At 38.7% G+C, this 13,300-nt stretch overlaps 1 protein-coding gene across 3 annotated transcripts in view; it reads left to right on the plus strand.

Moving 5' to 3' along the window:
* The window catches only part of CFAP95 (cilia and flagella associated protein 95), a 109,584-nt gene extending 97,266 nt beyond the window's left edge, over window positions 1–12,318 (plus strand). For all 3 annotated transcript variants that reach the window (XM_055580243.1, XM_055580241.1, XM_055580242.1), the window contains one exon: window positions 11,900–12,318. In XM_055580243.1, coding sequence (XP_055436218.1) covers window positions 11,900–12,091 — 192 coding nt within the window. In that variant the 3' untranslated portion in view covers window positions 12,092–12,318. The remainder of the gene's footprint in view (window positions 1–11,899) is intronic.
* The last annotated feature ends 982 nt before the right edge of the window (window positions 12,319–13,300 follow it).

The following is a 13,300-nucleotide window of genomic DNA, read 5'->3' on the forward strand; positions in this document are numbered from 1 at the left end:
GACTGATGCTGAAAAGTGAAGCTCCACTTTGGCCACCTGATGGGAAGAGCTGACTAATTGGAAAAGACTCTGATGCTGGGAAAGATTGAAAGCAAAAGGAAAAGAGGGCAACAGAAGATGAGATGGTTAGATGGCATCACTGACCCAATGGACATGAGTTTGAGCAAACTTCAGGAAATAGTCAAGGACAGGTAAGTCTGGCATGCTGTTGTCCGTGTGGTTGAAAAGAGTGGGACATGATTGTGACTGAGCAACAATGATAGGCTTTAACCTTTGGATCATTTGGCAGTTGCTCATACAGTTCCACAAGGCTTTCCCAGCTTCTCTCATTGATCTTTATTTAGATATAGAGATTAATAGACACACAGATAAGATGGAGAGATAGATAAGATATATAGATAATCTGACTATCATATCTATTCTCTCTATCTCAACATTCAGAAAACTAAGATCATGGCATCCAGTCCCATCACTTCATGGCAAATAGATGTGGAAACAATGGAAACAGTGACATACTTTAGTTTTTTGGGCTCCAAAATCACTGCAGATGGTGATTGCAGCCATGAAATTAAAAGACGCTTGCTCCTTGGAAGAAAAGCTATGACCAACCTAGACAGCATACTAAAAAGCAGAGACATTACTTTGCCAACAAAGGTCCATCTTGTCAAAGCTATGGTTTTTCCAGTAGTCATGTATGGATGTGAGAGTTGGACTATAAAGAAAGCTGAGCGCCAAAGAATCGATGCTTTTGAACTGTGATGTTGGAGAAGACTCCTGAGAGTCCCTTGAATTGCAAGGAGATCCAACCATTCAATCCTAAAAGAAATCAGTTGTGAATATTCATTGGAAGGACTGATGCTGAAGCTGAAACTCCAATACTTTGGCCATCTGATGCAAAGAACTGACTCATTAGAAAAGACCCTGATGCTGGGAAAGATTGAAGGTGGGAGGAGAAGGGGACGACAGAGGACAAGATGGTTGGATGGCATCACTGACTCAATGGACATGAGTTTGGGTAAACTCCAGGAGTTGGTGATGGACAGGGAGGCCTGGCATGCTGCAGTCAATGGGATCACAAAGAGTTGGACACAACTGAGCGACTGAACTGCGCTGAAAAGTCAGGTTATTTTTTGATGTGACTATTCACTGTGGTCATGTATGGATGTGAGAGTTGGACTGTGAAGAAGGCTGAGCACCAAAGAATTGATGCTTTTGGACTGTGGTGTTGGAGAAGACTCTTGAGAGTCCCTTGGACTGCAAGGAGATCCAACCAGTCCATTCTGAAGGAGATCAGCCCTGGGATTTCTTTGGAAGGAATGATGCTAAAGCTGAAACTCCAGTACTTTGGCCACCTCATGCGAAGAGTTGACTCATTGGAAAAGACTGATGCTGGGAGGGATTGTGGGCAGGAGGAGAAGGGGACGACAGAGGATGAGATGGCTGGATGGCATCACTGACTTGATGGACGTGAGTCTGAGTGAACTCCGGGAGTTGGTGATGATCAGGGAGGCCTGGCATGCTGCGATTCATGGGGTTGCAAAGAGTCGGACACGACTGAACGACTGATCTGATCTGATTCATATAGACCTCCATATTTTTCTTTGGGATGACCCTAACCCTAACTCATTAATGATATAGATGTTTATACTTATATTCACAGTCTATACTTCCTTGAACTTCCCATGACTATTTTTCTTTGGTTGAATACCTTTATTTGTTACAAATGTTTTTCCTTTGTCAAATTTTACCAAATAAAAAGATATATATAAAGGTTTCTTAAATAGATAATAAAAATATATCCAACTATTTGCATGTTCTTTACAGCTGCATTTGCCAGTTACTCTTATTCAATCATTGAGGAAAAAATATCCAATAGAAATGAAATCAATTTAAAAGTAATGTAGGGAAATGAACAAAGGAATCTGTCTAAAATGCCTATGACCTGTGATTCCCAGAGTCAGTAAAGTAATTTTGGCTGTAGGAGGATTGTTCTTTTCTTCCCACATCACTCTGTGTGTGTTTAGAAGACAGCCTAATTAGGGGAAGACAAGTCTTCAGTCAAGTGCATGTAAGTAGGGAAGAATTTTATATGTGATATATACTGAAGTTAAACAAAATATCACAGCAATCTACTTTAATATCTTTTTAAATTCCATCCAATGTGACATTTGGATAAATAAGCTTGTTGCCTCCATACATTTTAAAGAGTAAATGGAGTACACCAAATGAGGATGCTTAAAGGCATTCTAGGGAAGAATGATCTTTGCTGTATGAATGCCAGGTGGCTAATAGCTATCTGTAATGGTGGACACAAGGTTAGTTTGCAGTGACTGATTTGGGCAGGAAACGTAACCCATTATGTATTTTTATGGATGAGCTCTCTAGATGAAGGAATTGAGACTGCTCTCAAATTATCTAGTGATATTAAGTTAGGTAGAGTTATTGATATTCTAGAAGGCAGGACTAAAACTGAAAATTACCTTGAGAAATAAAACTATGAAAAATAAAAAGTCCTAAAAAAACAGGATGAAATCAAATAAGAATAAGTGAAATCGCAGAAATGGGTAAAGACTGGGTATATGGTTGACTAAGAAACAGCAATGTCATTTTATCCTGAAAAAATGGTTTGTAAGATAAATGATGCTTAGAGATTATGGGAATGAGGTGGGAAAGGGATGGAAATCTAAGAATTGGATACCCATCACTTACTGATACATTTTACTGATGTAAGTGGTAAAACCATGTCTTATTTGTCTTTCACAATGAGGGAAGGCTGACTGGGCACTCAAGAGGACCCTTCTGTAATATCCTAACCTGTTTTTCTATTATCTGTTAAAAAGAAGAAGGAAGAAAAAGAGAAGGAAAGGAAAAAGAAAACTTTATTAGCCTTAATGCAGATTTTCTGTACAGTGATTCTCTTGCTGGGTCTTTAGTAGCTCCCGTTGCTGCAGGGCCTGTTTGCCTTCTGTGTTCCTTTCTCTGACACTTTTTTTCCGTCTTCTATCAGGATGTTTTGGTTTCCCCAACCATTCTCTCAAACAGCACAGTCAAAGATGACAAGAGATTGATTCTTATTGTTGGTTGTGTTTTATCAGGTCTTGCCCTCTATGATGCTTCTTTGGAAGTGAGTAGTCATTGGCTACCACTGCATTCTTTGTGCCCTGCCTTTCCTCAGAATCTATGGCTTTGCAATGCTCTCTCCATGCCTTTTTGTCTCTGTCTTTCGTGGCTTTTTTATGAACCCAGCCATAAGTATTCCCAAGAATTGGGTCCCAGAACCCTGCTCCTCTCATTTTACATAATCTCAGAAAATTAATCCACTCCCATGGCTCTGTAACCATCACCTTTGAGGGGGTAACTTATTTTTATATAATTTCAAACTTACAGGAAATTTATAAGACCAGCACAAGGAGCTCCCATATAATCTTTACCTAGAGTCACCAATTATTTACCATTTGAGAGTAGATTGGAGACTTTGTGCCTCTTTACCTATAAATAATTCAACTTGCATTTCTTAATAACAGACACATAGCCATGGTAAAGTTTTCAGCCTCACAGAAAATTGATACAGGATAATTATGAAAGCCAGAGTCCATATTCAAATATGATCCATGGTCCTAGTGATATTCTTTATTGCTATTTTACCCAATCAATTATCACTGCTGTGCATAGGGCACTGACTTCTCTCTTGGACATCTGTCCAACAGCATTACCTTTCAAATAAGCATTTTGTACTGATGTCATCTCTAATTAAAAATGTCTGAGAAGTGACTCATCATTTGCCCCCTTTAACAAGTCCTCCTCATCTCCATCTCTTTTTAATTCTTTTTAATGGTGTTAGAACTCTCCCAGCCATCCAGATTTGAAGGTATGAGCATCTTCGATTCTTTATCCCCAGTTGGGCTAGTAAGTCCTTTAAATTCTTCCTGTGAAATGTCTCCTCTAGTACAGCTCTGCTTAAGCTGTTGTGCTCTGTTGCCCACCCATTCCACACTTGAGATGAATTCTGTTACCCTCATCTATCCGGAAGACTCAGACAATTCAGTGATATCTTAAGAGTACTTTGTCAGTGATATCTTGAGTACTTTGTCAGAACTCAGGGTCTGTGTGGGACCAGAATAGTGGATCGGCCAATAATGTGAAATAATCCACAAATCTCTTTCTATATACAATTTCTAAACACTTCTTCCCAACCCACTTGATAGATGTTGAGTAATCATTTAGATATTATGGTAGGGTGTTGAAACTCTAACAATTGTCCACAATTCACATATGCAGAGGAAGTATGTCTAACTGATCACTGGCCCTCTTCCTAAGCCCATCACCAGTGGGAAAATACTAATTCTCAATCATCATAAGCTTAGTCTGATTCCATGATTTAAATAGCTCTATAAGAAAATTTAATCTTTCTTGAAAAAAAAAAAAACTCACTTTCTCAGAGATCCTCTCCCACTTTCAATGTGTAGAAAAGAACTGAGACTGTTATCTGTTAAAAGGTCTGCTTACAAGGTTGGCCTTTGGTTGGCATGTGGAGTTAAGAATTCCCTAATAAAAGTAGTTCACAGTGTCTAAACTTTTGGCACAAACAATGTGCCTTATGTTGAACACTTGTTTTCCTTCTAGGAGTCTGGAATTTTGGGTATATGCTAGGCAGAGGGTGCCTATGTGACCAGCTCCTAAGAAAAATCTTGGCCTTGGAGTCTCTAATGAGCTTCCCCAGTAGATAGCATCTCATACCTCATGGCTGGAGGGAATCAAGTGCATCCCGTGTGACTCACTGGGAGAAGGTTCTTGATCTCAGAATTTCATACCTGTTTTTTCCTCGACTTTAGCCTATGTGCCTTTTCCCTTTGCTCACTTTGCTTTGAATCAACTTGCTGTAATCAAGCATAGCCATGTGCGTGCCTGCATGTGCTCAGTCATATCTGACTCTGCAACCCACAGACTGTAGCCTGCCAGGCTCCTCTGTCCATGGGATTTTCCAGGCAAGAATACTGGAGTGGGTTGCCATTTCCTACTGCAGGGGATCTTCCCTGACCCAGGGATCGAACCCATGTCTTTTGTGTCTCCTTCATCTGCAGGCAATGGCACCCCACTCCAGTGCTCTTGCCTGGAAAATCCCATGGACGGAGGAGCCTGGTAGGCTGCAGACCATGGGGTCGCTTAGAGTCGAACACGACTGAGCAACTTCACTTTGACTTTTCACTTTCATGCATTGGAGAAGGAAATGGCAACCCACTCCAGTGTTCTTGCCTGGAGAATCCCAGGGACGGGGGAGCCTGGTGGGCTGCCATCTATGGGGTCGCACAGAGTCGGACACGACTGAAGCGACTTAGCAGCAGCAGCATCTGCAGGCAGATTCTTTACAACTAGTGCTAGTTATTCTTTATAACTAGTGCTAGCCCTAATCATAGTCACAAGTACAATTATATGTTGAGTTTAATGAGTCCTCTGAGCAAGTCAATGAATCTAGTGGTGGTCTTGGGAATCCCAACACACCCTAATTTTCTCCCTGTGGCAAACTGCTATTTTCCCAAAATGGTTGCCACATGCACTGCCATGGCACGTGCTCTTACAATGTGATTTTGACACTCTTCACATTGAGAGGTAGAGTCTGTGTTCAGTTCAGTTCAGTTCAGTCGCTCAGTCGTATCCGACTCTTTGCAACCCCATGAATTGCAGCACACCAGGCCTCCTTGTCCATCACCATCTCCAAGTCTGTGCTACCTCCCCCCAAATCTGGGTGAACTGTGACTGTGATGAAAGTGATGCTATATGATTTCTGGAGTAGCTGTTTAAAAGCACTGCAGCTTCCTCCTGTTCTCTTTGTGCCAACCTTATTCTTAGAACCCAGTCACCATGCTGTGAGGAAGCCCACGCAGGCACAAAGAGTTGTTGTGTAGCTGTTCCATCAACATCTAGTCTTTGGGATGATATCCCAAGTCTACCTGGTTGCTCTTTTTCTTACTAGTATAAGTGGCTATAGTCTGTGAGTCTTTCAGTCTTTTTCTATTTCCCACTCTTTTTTTCCGGGCTTGGTTGGAGCCCTCATGGCTTGTCTGAGATGACTGAACTTCATTTCCACTTCCATAGATACTGTTGACCCCACAGAAGCCTTCTGTGATTCCCATTCAATAACTAGCTTCAGTGCTCAGCTCTGCAGCTAACAGTTGAACCCTCTCTCCAGACTTGCAACTACTTTCAGGGTCTTGTTTGTGCCACAGAATACCAAACACGCCTCAGGACTGATGATTCTCAGACCTCCCTCTGCCTGACCAGGCTGCTTCACTGGTTTGAGTTTGGCTGTGCCCCAGGCAAATGAAAGAACAGCATGAGAGGTGGTCTGTTTAAAGATCTCATGAGAAATGAGGGCCAGGAGACCCCTATGCCTTTCTGCCATTATTCTCATATATCTAATGTACTTCTCTCTGTCCGTATCAATGAGACCCTATCTGGTTTAAATCTGTGCTGCAAGCTCAGTTGTGTCTGACTCTTTTGCGACCCCATAGACTGTAGCCCACCAGGCTCTTCTGTCCATGGGATTCTCCAGGCAAGAATACTAGAGTGGATTGACATTTCTTTCTCCAGGGAATCTTCTCAACCCAGGGATTGAACCCGGGTCTCCTGCATTGCAGACAGATTCTTTACTCTCTGAACCACCAGGGAAGCCCTGATTTAAGTCTAGGGATGGGAAAACTGGGAAATGCATCAACTATTTCTCCTGTCCTTCTTTGCTTTTACCTATTTTCATCTTTCTACCATGCCCCAAACTTTTGTATTTTCCTACTCTCTATTCCAACTCTTGTTTAAGGTTTCATGGCAAAGAATGTTTTCTCTCCATGCTTGGAGAAATCTATGATTTGAATCTTCCAGGTATAGTCATTGATATTCTAAAATCCTCAAGAGTGTGCATTGGATTGCAAGGTTGTTGTCTTTAGGAAAAACTGTATTTTTCATTAGAAGGTGATATTACTTAGCTCTTTGTCATTTTTTTCTAAAACAAATTTTGATCACCCCTTGGGAAAATGGGTGGTTACATACAATGAAAAGAGAAAACTAGTAATAATTTTGAAATGATTACTCCCTCCCTATATATTTAGTTTCAGAGGTAGACCAAATTACTTGCTTGTCCAAAACTCCCAGCATCTCAATTTGGCCTTGGGTATGAGCTGCAGTCAATATAAAAGGTCCTTTGTTGTAGGACCTTCTTGGTTGGTGAAGCTGCTTTTTTTCTATTCTATTTGGTGCCTTTTGTACTAAACTTTGAAAAACATACTTTATTCTGCTTCCTTATAGTAATTATACCCTCATTGTTCCTAATTTGTTCCTGGTTTGTTCTTATTTTTGAAAACCTTCTTTTTTCACCGGTTCCGTGTTTGCATCCTTCTAATTCCTGGGTGTATGCAGAAATTTAGTGTTTGCCTTTACTCCTACTTTTTAATATATTTCCATCTCCCTTGTTTTTGACCCATTTCCTTGCTCTAACTCTCAGTACCTCAGTGTTCCAATAATGCAGATTATTCAGGTATATATTAGATAGGATGCTTTTAGTAGGTTGTACAAAAACCAACTCAAACTAGATTAGGCAGTAAAGTAATTTATTGGCCCATATATTTTTGAAAAGTCTGGCTTCAGGAAAGGATTGATATGGCAATGTCATTATACTTTTTACTGACTCTCATATCTGCCTTTTTATGGTATTGGTTTCATGCTATACTGATTGTAGGCAGGCTGCCAACAGCAGCCTGGGCTAGGTGCTTCCTTATTTATATCCAGTAGTGAAAAAAGAATGTTTTCTTCCCCAAACCCTTGAACAGAAGTCTCAGGCTTTAAGCTGTTTGGACAAACTGAAGTCACATGTCTAACACCGAACTAATCACTGTCATTGAGAGTGGAGTGAGATTATCCTGATTGTCTTAGGCCAGTTAGATTCTGCCCCTAGACCTAGAGGGGGCTTAATCTACTCACATTGCATGGCTGCTGCTTAATGGGAAATGAGAAAAGTGGATTCAGGGTGAGCTGGAGTCGCCTCTTAAAGTTTGCATGAAATGAGTCTGTTCATGTCTTCCCAACTCAGTGTTCACTACTGACTTCACTTGAAATCAAACATGGTAGGAGTATAGACAATGAAGAAATTGTCAAATATTACAGATCAGTTGTGTGGGGTTTTTTTGGGTGGGGAGGTTGGTTTACCATCTCTGATCACGGGAGGCATTCAGTTTTATGTGTGTTAACAGGCAACAAACATTCTCTTAATTAGTTTTCCTAACTTCAGCATTTTTCACCCCTTCTTATCCACTTGTAAAAAATAATGGCCTTACTGAGATATAATTTACTGAGATTTAATTCACATGCCATAAGATTCACCCTTTTAAAATGTACAATTCAGTGATTTTTTAAAATATATCTCTAGTGTCATACAATCATCACTGCAGTCAATTTCAGAACATTTTCATCATTCCCCAAAGAAACCACATACCCAGTGTACCAGTCAGGTTTCTCTACAGAAACAAACCAAAGCTGAAATCCTAGGAAAACCAGTGCTTGAGAATCAGAAGCACCAACGAGCAGGATAAGATCAACATCTCAGCTCAAGCAAAACAGGCCAATTCTTACTGTCTCTGCCTTTCTCTTCTATTCAGGCCCTCAGCAGATTGGATGATGCCTACCCACATTGGGGAAGTCCATCGATTATTGAGTCCATCGATTTAAATGCTAGTTTCATCTGGATACAACCCACAAATAATGTTTAGCCACATATCTTGGTGCCTTTTGATCCAATCACATTCATTAATAGTCACTTCTCATTCTTTGCCCTCCATCATCCTCTGGCAAAGCAACTTTTTCTCTTTGTGGACTTGCCTATTTTGTCATTTCATATAAGGAATCATAAAATCTGGCTTTTGGCTTAGTTTCATGCAATTAGCATAATATTTCCAAATTTCATCTATGCTATAGAGCTACCAGTATTTTATTCCTTTTTTTGGCCAAATAAATTATTTCATTGTGTGAATAGACCACATTTTGTTTATACATCCATAAGTTAATGACATGTAACTTGTTGAGATCCATTTCTAATCATAGCTCTGGGATCCAGTCTTTTTCATCTTCAGACTTTAGCACCTTCTGCTGCCAGAATATTTCTCCTAAAACATCACATTTATTCTTATCATTCGTCTCATCAAAACATATCATCCTCTCTGCCTAGGAGATGCTAAAGGAAGGTGTTGACTTACCTGCGAAGCTCTCCTCAGTTCCACTGCAACAGGGGTAGGAATGAGGAGATCCTGCTTCCTACTTAGAGGGCAGTTTGGCAAGTGATGCTCTAATCTCATTTAAATGATCTCTACCTGACCCAAAACAAACAAACAAACAAACCTCAAAGAAATAGAACCCCAACAACACAAAACAAAAGCCCAAAACTATATAGAAAGTGACATGGATATGTCACTTTCAGCTTTCAGATTTTATTGTTTGTATATTTTATCTTTGAATTATTAAGAATTTCATGAAGGTGCTAGTGCACCAATGTGTCTTACAAGAAGACAGCTTGAAGCCCTGGCTGAATCACTGGCATTCTTTAGATTCTTCACTGAGATTTTAAGCAAATAATATTTTCTTGCATGTAAAGTGGGAGTAATAATTCCTACTTCAGAGCCAGTTGTGGATTAAAAGTTATACTCAACTACCATGTTCAGACCATAATAGGCATTCAGTAAATAAGTAGACACCATAATTATTATGAGATTAGAATTTTCAATTGTTTTCAACAAAGCCTATCTAAGATTAGAACTATTTTGGTGTTCTTTCATTGTTTCATAGTTTGGGTGATTTAATTTCAATTTTGTCCTAGTGCTTTAAAATCAGTATCAATTTAAAGCAGAAATTAGATAATCAGTACAAGGGCTTTATGTTTCTTGTCTGCCATTATCCTTGATGTAATCTGAGTGAATTAATATTCCCTTTGGGAAGTGGAAATGATAGTGTTTTGTTCTATTACGATAGAAGTTTTTATGACGTACTCTAAGGATGCGTGTGTGCTAAGTCACTTCTGTTGTGTCTGACTCTTTGTGACCCTGTGAACTGTAGCCAGCCAGGTTCCTCAGTCCATGGGATTCTCCAGGAAAGAATACTGGAGTGGGTTGCCATGCCCTCCTCCAGGAGATATTCCCAACCCAAGGATCGAACCCGTGTCTCTTATGTCTCCTGCATTGGCAGGCAGGTTTTTTACCACTAGCACCACCTGGGAAGCCCGCTCTAAGGATAAATACCTTAAATATTATACTGGGTTATACTGAGGTAAATTTCTCATAGGATGAACCTTCCAGCTTGGCATTTACTTGCAAGTATGACCTGATAGCAGTTATTAAAAATATAACCCACACAACAAAGGAAACTATAAGCAAGGTGAAAAGAAAGCCTTCAGAATGGGAGAAAATAATAGCAAATAAAGCAACTGACAAAGAATTAATCTCAAAAATATACAAGTAACTCCTGCAGCTCAATTCCAGAAAAATAAACAACCCAATCAATAAATGGACCAAAGAACTAAACAGACATTTCTCCAAAGAAGACATACAGATGACTAACAAACACATGAAAAGATGCTCAACATCACTCATTATCAGAGAAATGCAAATCAAAACCACAATGAGGCACCATTTCACGCCAGTCAGAATGGCTGCTATCCAAAAGTCTACAAGCAATAAATGATGGAGAGGGTGTAGAGAAAAGGGAATCCTCTTACACTGTTGGTGGGAATGCAAACTAGTACAGCCACTATGGAGAATGGTGTGGAGATCCTTAAAAAACTGGAAATAGAACTGCCATACGACCCAGCAATCCCACTGCTGGGCATACACACCAAGGAAACCAGAATTGAAAGAGACATGTGTACCCCAATGTTCATCGCAGCACTGTTTATAATAGCCAGGACATGGAAGCAACCTAGATGTCCATCAGCAGATGAATGGATAAGAAAAGTGTGGTACATATACACAATGGAGTATTACTCAGCCATTAAAAAGAATACATTTGAATCAGTTCTAATGAGGTGGATGAAACTGGAGCCTATTATACAGAGTGAAGTAAGCCAGAAAGAAAAACACCAATACAGTATACTAACACATATATATGGAATTTAGAAAGATGGTAACAGTAACCCTGTATGCGAGACAGCAAAAGAGACACAGATGTATAGAACAGTCTTTTGGACTCTGTGGGAGAGGGCAAGGGTGGGGAGATTTGGGAGAATGGCATTGAAACATGTATATTATCATATGTGAAACAAATTGCCAATCAAGGTTTGATGCATGAGACAGGATGCTCAGGGCTGGTGCACTGGGATGACCCAGAGGGATGGGATAGGGAAGGAGGTGGGAGAGGGGTTCAGGATGGGGAACACATGTACAATTGTGGTGGATTCATGTCAATGTATGGCAAAACCACTACAATATTGTAAAGTAATTAGCCTCCAATTAAAATAAATAAATTTATATTAAAAAAAGACAAAAAATATAACTGAAGATATTAGTCTTTGGAAAAATATTAATATAAAAGGTGTTAAATGGTAGTTAAATTGTAGTTGTTTTTTTCTTATGTAGAAATAGTTCTTTATGCTGTATATTTATGGTTTAGAAACTTTTGCACGTATAATAATTTATAATTTTATAAATAAGACAATCATTAATTAGACTTATCATTCATAATTAGAAATGCTTATAAATGCAATAGCCAAATACAAGAAGTGATGAGTAATTTGAGAGATTATATTAATCAATTGTTTGAAAATTAACCTTTGATCACAATAAGACTAACACATTAAAGATCAACTTTCGGAAATCATTCCTTTATACATATTTCAGTCATTTAATATTAAAATTATCTTTTCCCTCCATAGGGTGATCCTTGTCAAGATGATGATTATTCAATTGTCCACAGAAAATGCCGTTCTCAGTTCACAGATCTAGATGGTTCCAAAAGAGTTGGCATCAACACTTGGCATGACGAGAGTGGGATTTATGCCAATTCATATGTAAAACGAAAACTCTACTCATTAACAGGTGGCCCTATTACTCCCTTTTTAAAATAATGTATGGGGTCAGATTCTATAACTAATGAAAGGTAGTGAATGTAACAGTTGATGATTTTCTATCCTAATAAATACAATGGAAACTTTACAATACATTCCTTTAACACAAAATCTTAAATTCTACACCAGTGTGTATATCATTTTTTTCATAAGCTACTCTGGTATTTCCAAAGTTTAGCATTGAAGGTATGTAACAAATTCTAGATAGTACTTGGAGGAATTTTATTTAACTGTACTTTATTTTATTGACTGGATTTATTTTATTGAATACATTTTATTAGGAAAAATACATAAAGCTAACACAGTCAAGCTCTTGATTGCTTAGGGTGTGTCTGATTTTAAAAAATGAGGTAACTTCCACTTTAAAGTGAATAAAAACTTAGGTGGCACTCAAATTCCACACGAAACTCAAATTGCTGAAATTTGAGCAACACTGACCCTAGGATGGTGCTGAATGTGTGTGTACGTGTTTTGAGGGGGAGTGTGTCTGTTTACAGACTTTAACATATCTGTGGTGGCTAGCTACATTATGGATTATCATTTCAGCATGGTATTTTTCCTTATTTAATATTTAAAGAATTTTTTCCCTTATTTAATATTTAAGGAATAGTTTCCTTATTTAATATAACACCTCTTGATTGTATCGCCTAACAGTAATGCAGACAGAATCTTAGTGAAATTTTAAGGGTTTAATGGAAAATCCAATCATCTAGTGTTTGATTTAGAAGAAATCTTAGCAGTTGTTTTGACTTACACGTCCATTTTACAGATGAGCAGAGACAAAGTTTCAAGTAGCTTTCCCAGGGTTACATAAATAGCAGATTCTAGTTGAACTTTGAGGTGCATTTGAACTTTCATTTTTTCTGAGGAAGGGTTTATTTATTTGGTCAGCCTAAGCTAAATTTACTCTCATTATTTTTCTTTAAAAAAAAGTAATTCATGAAATAGTATTTCATGATAAATGTTAATGTGATTAGAAAAATACAGGTGAGAACACAAGTCTTGTGAATAGGGAAATGAAAATAAAGGAAATGTGGAAATGGCAAGGAAGCGTTCACCAGCAGAGTTTTACTATATTTTCTTGCTGCTTAGTACCTATTCTAGTGGATTACCTTTCCTTCCATAAACTATAAATTCAAGTTTAATCACTCTGAACATTCATTAACATCTAGGATGGACAGCTGTCTGAAGTATGCAAATCTGTATGTC

The sequence above is a fragment of the Bubalus kerabau genome, chromosome 4 (assembly GCF_029407905.1).
Source record: "Bubalus kerabau isolate K-KA32 ecotype Philippines breed swamp buffalo chromosome 4, PCC_UOA_SB_1v2, whole genome shotgun sequence".
In the NCBI taxonomy this organism is placed as follows: Eukaryota; Metazoa; Chordata; class Mammalia; order Artiodactyla; family Bovidae; genus Bubalus; species Bubalus kerabau.